This window comes from Macrobrachium nipponense, chromosome 44 (assembly GCF_015104395.2).
Source record: "Macrobrachium nipponense isolate FS-2020 chromosome 44, ASM1510439v2, whole genome shotgun sequence".
Taxonomy (NCBI): domain Eukaryota; kingdom Metazoa; phylum Arthropoda; class Malacostraca; order Decapoda; family Palaemonidae; genus Macrobrachium; species Macrobrachium nipponense.
In genome coordinates, this window is record NC_087221.1 from 41,824,038 (window position 1) to 41,842,323 (window position 18,286).

Consider the following 18,286-nt stretch of genomic DNA (forward strand, 5'->3'; position numbering starts at 1 on the left):
CGACGTCTGTTCCTTCCTTAAGAAGAGAGAGACTATCTGCAAACCTTTTGCGATTCTCTCTTGCGAAGGAAATACTCGAAACCCCGAGAATCCATCTGAATCCCAGATAGACTAAGTTCTGTCTGGGGGTCAGCTGCGACTTCTCGAGGTTCACGACAATCCCAACGCTTTGATCAGATCTAAAGTTAACGTCAGGTCCTCCAAGCACTGTCTCTCTGATCTGGCCCCTGATGAGCCAGTCATCCAGATACAGAGAGATATTTACTCCTTTGAGGTGAAGAAACCCTCGACATTTTTCATCAGGCTTGTGAAGACCTGAGGAGCTGTGGACAGGCCGAAACACAAGGCTCTGAACTGAAAGATCCTTCCCCCCGTCATGAAACGGAGGTACTTCTTCGATGAAGGGTGGATCGGGACGTGAAAATAGGCGTCCTGGAGATCTAGAGACACCATCCAATCTCCTTGTCGCAATGACGCAACGGACTGAGGCAGAAGTCTCCATCGAGAACTTCTCCTTCCGAACAAATTTGTTCAGAGAGCTGACGTCTAGTACTGGTCTCCAGCCTCCCGAGGCCTTCGCAACCAGAAAAGGCGATTGTAAAACCCCTGGAGTTTTGATCCAGTACTAGTTCTATCGCTCTCTTGTCCCACATTTGTTCCACCATCGATCGAAGAGTATCCCTCAGCACAGGATCCTTGTACTTGGCTGTTAGTTCCCGTGGTATTGACGTTAGGGGAGGAGTGTTCAGGAAAGGGATACGATATCCCTTCCTTATTACAGACAACGATGACACGTCTGCGTTTATAAGTGTCCAGGCCTCCACAAATCCCAGGAGCCTGGCACCTACTGGTGCTTGGAGGAGAGAAGCATCTCTTTCCCTTTTTAAAGGGACGAAAGGCAGACCTACCTCTCTTCTCAGGAGCCTTCCTTCTTGTGGGAGGTCTGGAGGTAGGGCCACCTCGAAAGGCTGAACCGATGTACTCTGTCCTTTCTTGTCAGGTGTAGAAGCAGGCTTCTTCTTCCTTGCTGACTGCGTCAGAAGGTCCTGAGTCGCCTTCTCAGTTAATGAACGAGAAATGTCCTTCACCAACTGAGAAGGGAACAAAAAAAGTCAGACAAAGGCGAATACAGCAGCGCTGCCCTCTGAGCGTGGGAGACTGCCTTGGTTAAAAAGGCACTATATACCGTCCCTCTTTTTTTAGAAGACCTGCTCCAAACAAAGAGGAGATCTCAAACGAGCCATCCTGAACTGCTTTGTCTATACAAGACAATATGCACAAAAGGACTTCTGGTTCGATTCCTTCAGAATCATGGGCTTTCTTGGACATCACCCCAAGGGACCAATCTAAGAAGTTGAAACTTCCAATACATGAAAGAGTCCCTTGAGGAGATGGTCCAGTTCAGAAATGCCCCAAGTAATACATGCCGAGTTCAGACCTTGTCTACGTGAAGCGTCAACTAAGGTCGAAAAGTCCGCTTCTGACGTAGACGGAAGAGCAATACCCATATTCTCTCCCGTCTGATACCAAATGCCTCTTTTACCAGCTAGTCTCGCTGGAGGCATGCAGAAGACCGTTCTGACTAACTCCTTCTTAGACTTCATCCAAGAGTCTAAGGACTGAAGAGCCCTCTTCATTGAAATGGCGGGCTTCATTCTGAGAAAAGACGAAGACTTCTTCGTCTTAGCACTCGAAAAAAGAGAGCGCGGAGAAGGAGGAGCGGCAGGAGTCAAGTCGTCTCCATACTCCTCTAGAAGCAAGGCAGTCAAAACTTTATAGTTCGACAGTCCTTCTCTTCCTTGATATTCTTCCTCAGAGTCTACTTCTAACTCGGGATCTAATTGAGTCTCCGCTCCCAACTCCGTACGTCCTTCCTCTGGAGGAGACAAACTCCTAATAGGAGAGGGGCTAAGGGAATGATATTCCTTCCTCTTCCCCGCTTTAATAGCCCTGGAAGGCGCCAAAAGCTCAGGCTTCTCTCCATAAATGGATGACGCTTCCCGCTTGGATGACGCTTCTCGTCCGCCAAGCGTCCTGGCTGACGCCTCCCGCTTACGTGGCTGCTGACGTCCGGATGACGCCTCGCGCCTGGAAGACGCTCCGCTCTCAAAAGGCGTCCTAACTGGCGCCAAAATTGGTTGGAGCCTCGCGTCTACAATCAGCTTTCAAAGACGCTTCATGCCTAAAAAACGTCTCACGTGTCTCTGGCGTTACGTGTCTTCCGTAAGCTCCCGATCTCGCTCTCGAACCCGAAGCTTCTGCGATATGTTTAGAAGCTTCACGTTTGCATGAACGCCTCTCGCTTAGCAGGGGAGAGAGGACGAGACTTCTTGATTGGAAGCGCAACGTCCTTCCTACTAGGCGCTAACACTCCCCACCAAAGAGGCCAGTTGTTCTTGTACTGCCATGATAATCTTCCTTGAAGCTTCTCCTACGTCAAACAAAATGCATGACGCCGTCGTCATCAATCGGGGGAGAAGTAGGAAAGGGTTCTTCTGCGTCCTCGTCGGGTGACGCTGACGCCACCTTCACCTTCTTAATAGAAGAGGGAGCGTCATCTGAGAAACGCTCTGGGCTCGAATCAATTTCGGGTTCTTTCAAATGCCGTTTCAGAGGCCTCGATAAATCCGACTCCTTCCACCCTCGTTTAGGTGAGGGAGAGGGAGAGGATGAGAAACACTCACGAAGGACGCTTTTTCTAAAGCGCCCTTGAGCAGCCTGCCACGAAACAGAGCTTGCTGAAGGGACGTCTGACCGTTGGGGATTCCCCACGACCTCCTTAAGGCTTTCGACTTTCCTTTCTCTCCTCTGGGCATGGAGCTTGGAAGAGGTCTAGGCTTGGGAGCGTCGCAGGGACGATCGACGCCCCCTCCACAACACTGGGAGAACTCACTTCACTGTAATGCTCACTTTCACTAGCCTTACCTTGTAAGTCCGCCATTTTGGACTTCATGTCTCGAATAGTAGCTTTCAGATCGGCGATTTCCGAGGCCGATTCCGAAAGTACACTTTGTGAATTAGACACATAGGGAGAATCTAAATCATTAGGATTAGAAAAAGTATCAATAAAAGGCTCAATAGGCCTTGAACTCACACCTTTCAGACGTCTAACCCTATCCCTCTCTAACTTCTTCAAATAAGAGTTAAAGTCTTCCACTCTTCTGCATTTAATCCCTCGCATTCATGACAAGTATTAGTAGCAGAACACTGAAACCCCCTCATTTACGACATACAGTGTGAGGATCAACCGAAGCTTTCGGTATCCTCACCCTGCAGCTACATTCACACACATTCTCACACTCACATTTGAATCAGACATACTGAGAAAAATCCAAAAGCAATTCAAAACAGTCCACAGTAGCGAATGCCAAAACACGATCCAGATACGTCACCAAAAAGCCGATAAACGATGATCAAAGGATGAAATAAGAATCTAAGTCAGGAGGTAATAGCAACAATGTTGATACCACCGGCGACAGAGAAAATATGATAGAAAACGGGGATGGTTCCTAGTCCTGCCGCCCAGGGCAGGCCGGTAGATCACCTGACCTACCTGTAGCGAGTGGCGCGAAATTTGAATTTCTGTCGGGGACGACGGAGTCTTAGCTATGTATATATCTGACAGGTAAGTTGATTGTATGAAAATTAACCTTACATCTTAGAGGCCAAAGTTACGTTTTTCCTTTCTAGACAATAATTAGAACTGCTGTTTATCACCTGTGATAAACAGGCTAAAATAATAAATAAGCAACAATATCATAAAAAGTACATACACACCTATAGTAACAAAGATTCATCCTGTATCAGTACTGTAAATCTCACTGTACCATAGCAGATGTATTACAATTAAATATGTTTTTGTCTTACTTTTACAAATGGCCATATGCTAAATATTTTCAGGTTCTAAAGATATTTTTCTTTTTGATGAATTTTGTTAAAAATTACATACCAATAGTAGTCCCAAAGTATAATGAAAATCAAATTGTGTATATTCCTCCAATTTTCATTGTCTTCTTGTCAGTATTACAATATTGTGATAAATAGAAGCTAGGGGTATCAGTGAAAAAAGTATTTCATGTCAAAGCAATTTGCTTTTGTAAAAACTGGAAACTAAATTTTGTTGGATAAGCCAAGATTATTGCTTATACAGGCAGTCCCTGAGTTACGGCGTGGGTTCCGTTCCTGGCAGGGCACTGTAAGTCGAAAGTTGCCTTAACCCAAATCATGATAATTATAGTGGCCTTGAGTCCAGAACGACTTAACCCAAACCTGATGTAACCCGGGGACTGCCTGTATATGTAATAACATTAAAAAAACTTTTGTCATTTCCATTTCACAGGTTTTCGTTTTCCCGAACTCATGGTGACGCACGGCTTGAGTCCTGCATTAGGAGAGGCCATGAGCTAACTGCTAATGTCTTACAGTTATCACAAGTACTTCATTCCCTAAGGCTAAAACTACACATAGCTAAGTATGTACTACATATGTGATAAGACTATGAAAGATTGATCATATACTCAATGAATTATGCATTAGCAGTACATATTAAGCCTTACTGGAATTCAGTATTGTACTTAGTTTTGAAGCTGTAGCAGTTATTTGTTTATTAATTTCTTGTAAGGCCTTATAGACCCATGGTCAGATACCAGAATGTGAAAATATAACAACAGTGAGATTAATACTTAACTATAGTTGTATTAAATATTTTTTATTTCAGAGAGGCAGATCACCCTAAATTTGTCATGTGGCATAAAAAGTGGAATGAGAAAGAGGAAACTGATGAGCCAGATAATGGGGCAACTACCACTGGTAGTGCTGAAGTATTGGAGCGCATGCAGGATCTCATGGACATTGTTGGGGAAGAAGGGCCAAACATACCACAGTCAAGCATAAATAATTCAATCATTACAGATCCTCAGCTGTTAGCTGCAGCTATGGAAAGTGTAAGTTCACCCCAGGCTGGTCAGTCAAATGTGCAAATGAATTCTAGTGGGAATCAGCAAGGCACTAACTTAATAGATCCAATAGGTCAACCTCAAGGAGACACTCAAGTCCTAAATCTCTCTGCTTCTTGTGCAAATATTCCAGACATACCAGTGGTAGACAAAGATCAACCAGTGGTAGACAAAGATCAAATGACAAAAAAAGAACTAGATCTCCCTGCCTCTAATAATGAACAACATGAGAGCCAGAAAGGTTTAGAAGCTGCTTCAACTGAGAATGAGGAAAGTCATGGTGCAAAAGGTAATTTAAATGAACAAGAAAAAATAGACTTTAAAATCAGTGGTATTACTGATCAAAAACCTGGTAGCAATCCTGAAGAAAACCAGAGTGGAGAGCACAAAATTAGTGAGGTTAATGAGAAAAATACTAGTAAAGAGAAAGAAAGCCTTTATATTAAAAGTGAACCCACAGATGATATTGAGTCATCCTCAGGACTGGATGATTTTCAGAGTGATAACAAGGAGTTTGATGTAAATAAAACAGTTTTCAAAACTGAAGCAGATAGTTCGGAAAGTGATTGTAAAACTAATATTCTAGGTACATCGTTATCTGACGAACCTAAAACCCCAGATAAATTGGAGGATAAGAAAAGTAATGTTACAAAACCAAAAGATGATAAGGAAGGCAGTCATGTTTGTGAAAGTACAAGCAAAGAAAACCAGAAAGATAGTAGTAGTCATAGTTTAATTAAGGAAGAGCAAGATGATATTAAAGAAGAGATCCAACAGGAGTCCATGGGGAATGAGACAGGCTCCACTTCTGCAACTAGTTTGCAGTTTGCAAAAGATGATGAACAATCTCAAATGCTTCAAGATGATACTAATGATAAGAAAGTATGCAAAGCAGATGATGAAGGTAGTCCAAGTACTGAGATTAAATTAAGACCAAAGGAAGATACTGGGGAAAATATTGAAGAAAAACAAAGCTGTGAGATTGAGGATGAAGGTAAAGACAAGATACCTAGAGTTGCAGATGTAAAGGCATCAGAAGAAAATACCTCTGAAAAGGATGAGAAAGAGAGTGGTAGTACTCAAGGAAATGCCAAGAGCAGAGCAAGTAAAGATGCCTCAGGAGCAGGTGACTTGGATGAGTTAGAAATAGCTGATGTAGATGATATAGAATTGCCCCAACCAGGGGACATGGATGCCTCTGATCTCACTCATCCTGAGGGTTTAGAGGGAACAGATGAAGTTTTGGATGATGATGGTGGAGATGATCTTGCACTTGATCTTGAAGGAATAGAAGGTGCAGCTGAAGGTGGAATGCCTGAGAATTCTGACTTGGCTGCTCTTCTTTCATCTCACACAGAGCTTGAACAGTTAGTGACCCAGGCGAGTTCAGAACTATCTTCTCATGTACCTGTTTCAGCTGGTCATTCAGGTAATTATTGTTTGGTTCATTGTGCTGGTATACCTTACATAATGTGCATTATAAGATCCAAAACATGTGACTTGAGTAAAAATAAATTGAAGTTGAAATTAACCACCTTAACATTAACGTACACGCCCCCCCATAAACACCATATAATGTCATTAATATCATCACAGAAATTAAAAAAATAACTTGAAAGTTTTTCTAGCCTTTTCAATAAAAATTTTCATTTTCCTTCATACTGATGTAAAGAATACCCAAAACCATTCAACAAAAAATGATCCTAAGCACCCTATAAACTACCAATAACGACAATAATATTGTCACTATCGTAATGTGTTAACCAATACAAAGCAACTCATTTTTCCTATAACTATTTAAGAAAAACTAATGTGAAGTTTATAACGATTTAACTTGAAATTACTTAAGGCAATTTATGAACGTGGTAATAAATTTTTTGTTTTATATCAGTAGTGATAAATTGTTTATTATTTTAGATCAGGAAATGATTTCATAATCTTCAAACCGAACGATATATCCTTGTATTTCAGTGCCAGCACCTATAATTCCTGAGGCAGAAAGGATTGAGCCAGTAAATTGTAAATTGAACTTACTGGAGCATGTGCAGGTAGTACAGAGTAACATCACTCGACGTTTTGATCAGATTGAAAAGCAGTTGGAAGGTAAGGTTTAATCATATTTAATGTCAAAGCTTTAAGAAGAAAATGCAAGAGTTGAAATTCTAACATGGTTTTTCATGATTGCTGATACTGGTTTATAGTTCATCTTAAAGCAGGGTACAACTTACAGCATGCTACACGTGGCATACTGTGGCCAGTACTCAAGCTTTTTTTTTTTGTTCCCAGTTGCACTGCCTTGTCTGTTATTGTTCTCTCTTCCCTTTGACTCCCCTGAACTATAGAATTCCAACATTTAGGTTTTTCTTCAGTTTCCACTCTTCATTTCAGAACAATTCCTTTCAGCCATTACTAAACTAGTTATCAATAGATACAGATCAGGATTAATATTATGAGAAAGTGATATTCATAGTGCATTGCTATGTAAAAGAATGTGTACAAAATTCCCATGTAATCATTCAACTTCTTTTCAGTTCTTGAAGCAGAAATGGGCTTGTCTGGAGACAATGCTGAGGATGATGGTGAAGAAGAGAGTGAAGAAAGAGACCCAGCTACACTTCAGGCTCGTTCACTCATCAAACTCATTCTGAGTGACCTAAATACTGTGAGGAAGATTTCGGATTTTTCTGGCTAAAAAGCAGAAAAATATAAACTTTCATCATACTGTAAGGAAAATTTCAATTCTTTTGTGGCTCAGAAACTAAAGATAGCTGGATGAGATGATACCATTTCCATTAAAGTGATAACAGTAACCAAACACAAAGACCCACTGGGCCATGCCTAAAAAATATAAGCTAATTTTGTATTTCCTACACGGTATGCAAAAATGACTTCGAGACTGAAAAATCAGTGACCAGTGTGAAAGATAAGTTTTCCCATTGATGTTATGTGCATATAATTAACCAGTTTTATGCTGTGCTCCCAGTGCATATTAAGAAAAGAGTTGGGGTGCATTGTGTTGGAGAAACATATGTGCTTGATATACAATGTATATCAGACTGTGCACTGAAAATTAGTTATGAGTTAGCAGTGCATCTGAAAATAAAAAGGCAAAAGAAAATTGTGGAAGTGAACAGAGACTATGTTTTTAGTGTTCAAGACTTATCATTAAACATTTTGAAATCAACTATCAAACACTAGATAAACTTTTTAATTTGGTGTGGATTGTTGGAGCTGAAGTGTGAGTGAGTTTCACTGAAGTTTCAGTATAAATCGTTAACATTTCTAATACATTGTAAAAACTGTTCATAGAAAAGCTCGAAGTGCTATAAATCTAAATTATTTCATGTGAGACAATCCCACTTTTTTATCACTGTGAAAGATGAAGTTATCTTTTCTCAGTGACATTTCATGACTTCACAGCTGTTTAAAGACTTAGTGGAAATGGAACTCAAACTTGGATGCTTCCAAGTACCTGACATACATAAGGACAGTGTGAATGAAAACTTATTGCCTGATAAGAGTCATTTATTGGATGATTTTTCCGTACTGAAGATGTTTTCAAAGTGCTGCAACAGGTTATGTGAGAAATCTGTTAGAGAATTTATAGTGTATGTAGTAGATACAAGTACAATGTGATTAAATGCTTGCAGAATTGTGTCAACTATTTGAATAAATTAAGTTGAAGAAAAAATGAAATATTGTGGAAAATTACTGGCGCTCTAATCCATTCACATATTAACCACAATATTTGAATAGACCACTGTATATATTATTTGTAATAATACTGCATACACTCAGGGTCGTATGGTATATTAATAATTCTGAAGATGTTTATTTGCAAATTTTCTTACTGCATGGGGACTTTCCTGGATAAGATGTATATTTTGTTTTGTAGTACTCCAGTAATGTCACCCTGTTTTTTTTTTTAGAAATTTTGTTGTTGCTATAGTTAACATATTTGTTTATATTGCTTTCATTTTATACAACATAGTTCATGGATGAATTATGTTTAAAATAATAAGTTGTATGTTTTTATATTTTTACAGTTACACCGGAAATGACGAATAAATACAGTGTAAATTATAACAGTGAGGAAGTTTTCCACTAAAAATATGAGAATAAAAAGCAAAAAAGTAAAAATAATGCATAATTTGTAAGTTGTAAAGTTTTACAGTTACACTAGAAATAAGTGGAATAAATTTAGTGTAAGTTAATTTAGATGTGCAAGTTTTCTACTATAATTGTGAAAATGAAATTTAAAAAATGAATAAATTTAAGTTGTATAGGTTTACAGTTACACTGGAAATTACTGTAAGTTGTATAAATAAGCAACAGTATCATAAAAAATATATACACACCTGTAGTCACAAAGATTCATTCCTGTATCAGTACTGTAAATCTTATTGTATCATAGCAAAAGTATTACAATTAAACATGTTTTTGTCTTACTTTTACAAATGGTCATATGCTAAATATTACGTATACTAATTGCTTTAATAGATAATTATTATTATAAAGCAATTTAATGAAACCACTGAGTCACATTGCTACTGATTGTGTGATTTCCTCAAAGGATTTGTTCTTTCTTTGGGCAAAGGTTGATATTTTTGTGATTATGTGAATAAACAGTGTAATTTATCAGATAAAGCATATTTTCCACTTAAATTATGAAAATATGATGGAAAAAATATATATATACTATATGTATAATGTACATACAAACACTTACCAAAGTAGTATGTTGTTTGATGGTTGAAACAGAAAATTTTTGAAAAACTGATGTACTGTGCAAGTCTCATATCCACTGCAAATTTTGTGTCTTGTGAAAGTGGTGTATTTTTTTTGAGCTAGTCATTTAGAATAAGTATCACATTGATTTGTATTAACTGAAGAATTTGAGGAAATATTTAGTTAATAACCATACAAAAAAATGTTACATACTTTAGGCTAAGTTGCATTTGGTTCAATAGAGAAAGATGATTCCATTAAGTATTTTTTCTGAATAAAAAGTACTTCAGCATCATACATTTCCTATATTTTACCAAATAAAGAAGAGAACAATTGTTAGTATTTTTTCTAGTTAAACCAACCTTTAAATCCATATTGGGTTCAGCATGTAACTTGGTGTTCGAGTTGAAGGATGTCTACTTTTGTTGATGTTTCAAGGACTTTAAAATGTTTTCCAGCATAAACATCAGAAGTGCAATCAAAATTCCGCTGCCAAAGAGGAGCCATGCACCCTGAAGAGAGATATGTGATCAATATAAATTCCTTAGTAATGAAAATTTAAACTAACGGAAAGCCATGAGGAATTTTTATCAAAATTAATTTTTTTATTTTTTATTTACAGCACATTTCTATAAGTGCCTTTGAGTGTCAATTCCCTTTTCCAGACATGCTGAAAAGAAGGTGAATCCTAGCTAGGTAATTTGCACACCCAGACTCCCAAGTTCCTCTTTTGACAGAAAGTGGTCATTACACATGTGGTATCTGACCAAATTCTGAGGTTTTGAAGGCAACTTACCACAGAAAGTGATGAGAATGTACAAATATGTGAATTTTGTTTTGAATATTGTAATGGTTTTGCTGCTAAACACCTATCAATTTACAAATGCTTAAGCCTTGCTGCTCATCAGAAACTGACTCTCAGGGACTTGTAACCAGCAAACTGCGCCCCCCCCCCAAAAAAAAAACCCCCCCAAAAAAAAAAAAAAAAAAAAAAAAAATTTCTTTAGGTTCCAAAGTTCTGAGGACTAACAAGACGTCAGGAAATAAGCCAGTTTCTTTTCAGTAAAACTATGGTCTCTTCTGCAGAAGTGCTGAATCAGTGATAGATCGAAGTACTTTCTATTTCCAAAGCAGCTATTCACGTTATGCCATGAGTGACAAAGTTAGGTTTGAGAGGAAGAGGAGTCTTAGAAGCATCCTCTTCCTTTAGAGAGGAGGTAAAAATCTGGGCAGCGGCTACAAGAGGGCCAATTACCAACAAATCAAAGGATGTACGAGTTAGGTATGTCCTGTTGGTAAAAATCTCCCAAGGTATTCAAAGGGACCTCCTTGATGCATTAACACTTCCTACTTACCTGTACTTCTAAAAGCTTATGAAGATAATCCTAATAACTTTAGAAAGGCAAAGGAGGTCTTACATATTTCCATGCTGAAGAGGCAAGGTTAGAAAAAACATATAAAGGTCGGGGGATGAGGTGGTCTATGCTTTTGCTACAAAACAGGGATACAGGAGAGGCCAATGCTTCCTGAATTCTTTGTGTACAATGGCGTTGCTCACGTAGCCCAAGGTAAGGCTATATAGTGAGATAAAATGCATATGGACAGTATACTTGATATGTGAAGTTAACCAAGGAATTTAGCCGAGAGTAGTACTCATGCTGCTATCCCTATGACATTCCTCAATGCATAGCGGAGATTGTTGTCTTTAGAAAACGTGAAGTCAATGGTACAGGTATGTTAGTATTTAAAAAACAAAGTTGTTACAATTATTTATAATGGGTCCCAGTGCAAGCCTAAATTCTATATTCAGTAAGTTACAAAATAAAATTTTGTGAATATTCTAGTGCATTAGTTCCAAGACATGCAATTTTGGAAGCATTTACAAATACCTGAAGGTTATTCAGAGTGAGAGCACCCCCTACTCTATCAACTGTTTCTGCCTCAGCGCCTCTTCGTTGGCTTGTACTTATTATGTCCTTTAACCATTTACGTACCTAATAAATTAAGAAAAAAAAGATTGAAAAAAAATTAATTTATTATACGTATATGAAAAAGTCACAATTATTAGGAAAATATGTTAGTATTAACTTAACTCCAGAAAGTCAAGTTATAAATGCCATTATTTTGTTATTTGCCACTGATTTTAAAGTAATGAAAGTCTTGCAGCTGTTTTTACCAGTCCAGCTTCTATAATTTTCTTGATGATTTTGTCAAAATTCGGTTTGTAAGGAGCTTTTTTCGGTATGGCCATGCCAATTTGGAAAGGGAGAAAGCACTCTTTCATAACATGCAATGTTTCCTCGCCATACTTGTTAGTGAAGTTGGTAGCAATGGTGTATTCCAGGAATTGACGATTTTCCATCATAGCATACCTAGAATAAAATAAACATACTAGTAACAGTTATGGCAGTATTTTGAAGTATGTACTTTGTTTTGAGAATCTCTTGTAAGGACAACGCTTTTTCCCTATTTTCATTATAACCAATCATCAAGTCGCGTTGTTCTTACTTCCATCCGATAGAGCGTTCCGCGGCCTTTCCGCCGATGTATAACACATGCAATTCCATTATTTGTACGCTTAATTATATCTAAATGAATGTCTGTAAGAAAACACAAATTTACTGTCTCAGAGTCATTTCTGTTTGCGGTGCGAGACTGCACTACATATCCGTCCGCACCTGTCTATGTCAACCCAGTTTGTCTGTAAAATCATGTTACGGGCTGCTCTGTGAGCAAGAGCCCGTGCTGACACAAGGTCAGCTAAAACAACAACAACAAGTAAAATCATCAGTACCCAGCTACCTGTCTTAATCTCTGGTCCTCACACTCATCCATATGAAATGTAGGCTAAAGAATTATAGCTAATCTATATCCAGCATGTACTGAAGCTGTGAACTCCTCTTTTTTTATTGAAATCCCATCATTCTATCTGAACATACATAGTTCTGCATATATCTTCATTTCATAGAACTAGAAAACGCCAGAAGGAGCCAGGTAAGAGATAGCAAGTACTACCAGATGAGTTTTTGCTATTATAATTCTATAATGCTTATGCTGCCAGAGAATTAGCCACAATTAAACTTAAAGTAAACTATAATTCTTACCTCTCTGCGCTGTCAGCACAATTCCTTCCTTGGTGCCACTCACGGGCTGATAGCGGTCTGCAAGACTTTGAACCAATGGATCTGGGCTATATAGTGAGATAAAATGCATATGGACAGTATACTTGATATGTGAAGTTAACCAAGGAATTTAGCCGAGAGTAGTACTCATGCTGCTATCCCGATGACATTCCTCAATGCATAACGGAGATTGTTGTCTTTAGAAAACGTGAAGTCAATGGTACAAGGTATGTTAGTATTTAAAAAACAAAGTTGTTACAATTATTTATAATGGGTCCCAGTGCAAGCCTAAATTCTATATTCAGTAAGTTACAAATAAAATTTTGTGAATATTCTAGTGCATTAGTTTCCAAGACATGCAATTTTGGAAGCATTTACAAATACCTGAAGGTTATTCAGAGTGAGAGCACCCCCTACTCTATCAACTGTTTCTGCCTCAGCGCCTCTTCGTTGGCTTGTACTTATTATGTCCTTTAACCATTTACGTACCTAATAAATTAAGAAAAAAAAGATTGAAAAAAAATTAATTTATTATACGTATATGAAAAAGTCACAATATTAGGAAAATATGTTAGTATTAACTTAACTCCAGAAAGTCAAGTTATAAATGCCATTATTTTGTTATTTGCCACTGATTTTAAAGTAATGAAAGTCTTGCAGCTGTTTTACCAGTCCAGCTTCTATAATTTTCTTGATGATTTTGTCAAAATTCGGTTTGTAAGGAGCTTTTTTCGGTATGGCCATGCCAATTTGGAAAGGGAGAAAGCACTCTTTCATAACATGCAATGTTTCTTCGCCATACTTGTTAGTGAAGTTGGTAGCAATGGTGTATTCCAGGAATTGACGATTTTCCATCATAGCATACCTAGAATAAAATAAACATACTAGTAACAGTTATGGCAGTATTTTGAAGTATGTACTTTGTTTTGAGAAATCTCTTTAAGGACAACGCTTTTTCCCATATTTTCCATTATAACCAATCATCAAGTCGCGTTGTTCTTAACTTCCATCCGATAGAGCGTTCCGCGGCCTTTCCGCCGATGTATAACACATGCAATTCCATTATTTGTACGCTTAATTATATCTAAATGAATGTCTGTAGAAAACACAAATTTACTGTCTCAGAGTCATTTCTGTTTGCGGTGCGAGACTGCACTACATATCCGTCCGCACCTGTCTATGTCAACCCAGTTTGTCTGTAAAATCATGTTACGGGCTGCTCTGTGAGCAAGAGCCCGTGCTGACACAAGGTCAGCTAAAACAACAACAACAAGTAAAATCATCAGTACCCAGCTACCTGTCTTAATCTCTGGTCCTCACACTCATCCATATGAAATGTAGGCTAAAGAATTATAGCTAATCTATATCCAGCATGTACTGAAGCTGTGAACTCCTCTTTTTTTATTGAAATCCCATCATTCTATCTGAACATACATAGTTCTGCATATATCTTCATTTCATAGAACTAGAAAACGCCAGAAGGAGCCAGGTAAGAGATAGCAAGTACTACCAGATGAGTTTTTGCTATTATAATTCTATAATGCTTATGCTGCCAGAGAATTAGCCACAATTAAACTTAAAGTAAACTATAATTCTTACCTCTTCTGCGCTGTCAGCACAATTCCTTCCTTGGTGCCACTCACGGGCTGATAGCGGTCTGCAAGACTTTGAACCAATGGATCTGGGCTTTCCTGTAGCATTTGTTTGAAGGTGATGCCAGTGCTCCCCCATGCAGGGAGGGTGGAAAGTGTCAACTGATAGATAGGAGAACAATCAGTTTGTATATATCGGGGTACTATATGATTGTATGTTTAGCCATCAATATTTTGAAAGTGTAGGACATAAATATATAAAAGACTTACTCTGTTTTTTTCCATCTGTCCATCCGCTGTGGTGTTCTCGCATGGTAACACTGCGTCCCGGCCTTTAAATAGTTACGCTGTGTAAGTTTGGGTAAATAAAAGGATATCTGGGTGTACATTTGCAACTGAAAAGTGTTTTAATAATTTACTGTATGCGAATTGCACCGTTAATATTCGAAATAGGATATTATTATAATTGTTGAATGTAAGCTGAATATTACTATCTAAAGCCCGGGACGCAGTGTTACCATGCGCAAACACCACAGCCGGATGGACAGATGGAAGAAAAACAGAGTATAGTATGTAGCAATTTCTTGTTAATTTGTCATCGTTTGCTTGTATCTCGCATAAAAGAATATCTATATATATATATATATATATATATATATATATATATATATATATATATACTGTTGTTTTTGTGAAATCATAATATTTTGTTCTAGAACATTAATTCTGGAAACATTATGAAACTTCCTCAACAGCGAAATTCTTCTTTAAATCAGCTCAAACCCTGGAAGTTTTTCACAGTCACATCTTATCACTGAACGCACGCATCCCCCTGGAGTGTATTATTTCAGTCTTCACCTATTTGTTTAAAATTTGAAAGAGCATTAAATAACATTTGGAAAACAAGCTATAATTTTACCTGTTCAAGTGTGTCAATGGGAGGTTGCTCCAAAGGAATGGTAAAAAATGCTGTTAATGAGGACTTGTAGACAACAGTGATCAGCAGACCATACCAGACCCACATGATGAAATAAATTCTGGTGACATTACCCTGGGGTTCCTTTCCATTGAGTAAAAAAACAAAAGGTGGGATTTATTACCTGATAAATCACAAAGTTATTCATTTCTACCTGTCATCTGAAAAGAAAGTTTGAATAAATATTCTGTCAATATTTTGTTCTTCGGGTCAAAAAGAAATATACCTGGATACTGAACTGGCATGCAGGGGAATTTTGAAAAGATGGCATATAACCTCTCATACAGTAAACTGTATATAAAAAAAGTTAGTAGCTTGTAAATGTGAAAGATAAAATCGTTGTCCTAATGAAGACAAAAAAGAAAATAGTGCATTAAAAAAAATAGTACAAGTCCCTTGAACCCTTTACTAACTGGGTATGGAGCATTGTATATATTACAGAAGTACGTAATAGTATTTGTCCGATTATAAACAGCTTTAGTACTTAACTAGGTGCCAGTTTTATTTATTGCAAGGAGTGTATATAATTTGTTCTGCTGAATGTGTGCATCATTTTGTTATGCTGCATATCCTACGAAGATATAAGTTACAAAACAATGTTTACATTTGCATATTTGAAGTTATGGTTTGTAAACAATGTGTTGCAATTTTCTCATATTCTTCGTTTTACAAATGGGATGTAATTACATATTGGTAAGCTCATCAAGTGTTTCAGACGGTGCACTAATCCTGACACATTAAAGGTATACTACAGTAAAAATCTAAATCCTTATATACCCTGAATTGTTGATAATGGAATTGGACCCAGTGTTTATAAAGACAACCACCAAGTTAAGCCAATTGCGGAAATCAAGAGACTACTACGTGATGATCTTAAACCTAATTTACAAATACGTGCCTATTTTGCCTCTTATGCATATGTGTTTGTTTGTTTGTATGGTGTTTTAACGTTGCAAGGAACTAGGGGTTATTCAGCAACGGGACCAACGGCTTTACTTGACTCCCGAACCACGTCCAGAGTGAACTTCTATCGCCAGACTAATGCATATGTGAGCAGTGGAGTGCACCGCTATGCAAAACCGATTGATTACCTATCTAGCATCATAACTATCAAGGTCATTGATGGCGAACTATAGTATTAACAACAGTGTGCCTTGGTTCTTGTAAAGTGTTGGACTAAACTGCTTTGGGATTTTCGTGTTAGCACCATAGAATTGTAAACCAATGCAAATTGCAGGAACATACGTATATAATAGAGTTGTGAGAGATTCCAAAGTGTATAATCCAAATCAGGCCAAGGAATGAAGTGGAAAGTGAACTATCCTACCTGTATAATGTTAGGTGTTTAATGTCAGCATTTTATGTTATACCTAAATGAGTGGATGTGTAATTGAACATACGTGTGCCTATGAAGAAGTTCCATTGATGATTTAGAAGTGAAGAGTCTAACTTTGTGCCAAGATCAATCCCTCGTTTATTAAATGTATATGTTTTTTTTGTATTATCTAAGGCCTCCATTTGCTTTCAGAACCCCCTGTCTAATATTAGAACAAGTTACAGTATGTATTTCAGCTACAAAGAAGACGAAAAATCCTTGATTTTATTGCGACAAGGTGACCTTTATCATAAGTTGTTAAAATAACTACAAAACTACAAGAGTTCACCAGACAAACCTTAAGCGTGAAATAATCAGAGTAAAAGCACAATCACAAAATATTATTATCAGCTTTAAAATGCTGACAAGGGACAAGAATTATTCTGCTGAATAGATATCATCTTACGGCTTTGTTAAAATTATTTAAATTTTTTTGAGATGAATAATGATACTAACGACTAAGTTTTTACCTGTGGCATGCCCTGGCCAAGGAAAATGCCAATCCCGTAGAAGATAATTTGGTACAGGTTGGTACCCCAAGAAGATGCGTCTTCCAGCCAGCGGTTAGCCATTTTAGACATTGCATATAACACTGGGGTACCAAGAAACAGGAAGATCAAGATGAGAATCCACACCTGCCAAAGAATGAAAATTACTACACTACACTTTTGACATACTTTCAGTCATGTAAATTACCATACGTATTTCTATTCTCCTGCAAGCATATAAGTACCTTCACTTTATACACACTTTTAAATTACCATGTACGTTTAAGAGACAATCCAGTGTTGCCAACTGTAGGGTAATTACCCTACGCGTAGGGTAATCTGAGCAAAATCTTAGAGAGCAGGGTAATATTTTCAAGTGTAGGGTAATTGTAACAAGGTAGGTTTAGATCAATATACTTATTAGTAGTCATGATATAGCATATAAACATAACCTTAAGATTTATTTATTATCATAGCCACAGAATGTTGGTTCATTTACATTTATGTAAGGTAATTTCTCGTCTCCCGTAGGGGGCGCAGGGTTAGAGGGGTTGGCATCACTGCCAATCTCAAACATCTAAAATGATGAGTTGGATAGCTGATGCTATCCCCATGATTTCTCCATCCTACCAATAATCCTTCTATATAATCAATAGTTATGGTACGTTTCCCTGTATAATTTGACTGTGTGACCGAATGGAAGTGAGTGTAAACATCATTACCTCTCTGCCGAAGGGATACACGAGAGCTACCCACTGGGGCAAGTCTTCGGGTAGAGGAGTGATGAAGCATCCTGCCTCCACATCATACGCCACTGTCATATCAACTACCTGCGAATGTTATGGAATGACAGGTAACCACAGGATGCTTTCTATTCAATAATAATAATAATAATAATAATAATAATAATAATAATAATAATAATAATAATAATAATAATAATAATAATAATAATAATAATAATGGAAAAGTAAATCCACAATAGTATGTCTGTTTGATTTTGTAATTTAAAATACAAATTCAAATAGACATACTCTTGTGGATTTACTT

At 37.5% G+C, this 18,286-nt stretch overlaps 2 protein-coding genes across 3 annotated transcripts in view; one reads left to right on the top strand and one right to left on the bottom strand.

Annotated features, from left to right (window-relative positions):
- Positions 1-10,018, top strand: part of LOC135204232 (uncharacterized) — a 67,199-nt gene extending 57,181 nt beyond the window's left edge. Inside the window, 4 exon segments of the mRNA XM_064234339.1 lie at positions 4,340-4,471; positions 4,718-6,384; positions 6,927-7,058; positions 7,487-10,018. Coding sequence (XP_064090409.1) covers positions 4,340-4,471; positions 4,718-6,384; positions 6,927-7,058; positions 7,487-7,647 — 2,092 coding nt within the window. The 3' untranslated portion in view covers positions 7,648-10,018.
- LOC135204233 (glutamate receptor ionotropic, delta-2-like) overlaps positions 1-18,286 on the bottom strand; it is a 34,155-nt gene that overhangs the window by 4,242 nt on the left and 11,627 nt on the right. For both annotated transcript variants that reach the window (XM_064234341.1, XM_064234340.1), the window contains exons 7-13: positions 17,959-18,066; positions 17,219-17,383; positions 15,317-15,457; positions 14,405-14,559; positions 11,860-12,055; positions 11,573-11,677; positions 10,046-10,195 (exon numbers count right to left, since the gene is read on the bottom strand). In XM_064234341.1, the coding sequence (XP_064090411.1) occupies positions 10,100-10,195; positions 11,573-11,677; positions 11,860-12,055; positions 14,405-14,559; positions 15,317-15,457; positions 17,219-17,383; positions 17,959-18,066 (966 nt within the window). In that variant the 3' untranslated portion in view covers positions 10,046-10,099. The remainder of the gene's footprint in view (positions 1-10,045; positions 10,196-11,572; positions 11,678-11,859; positions 12,056-14,404; positions 14,560-15,316; positions 15,458-17,218; positions 17,384-17,958; positions 18,067-18,286) is intronic.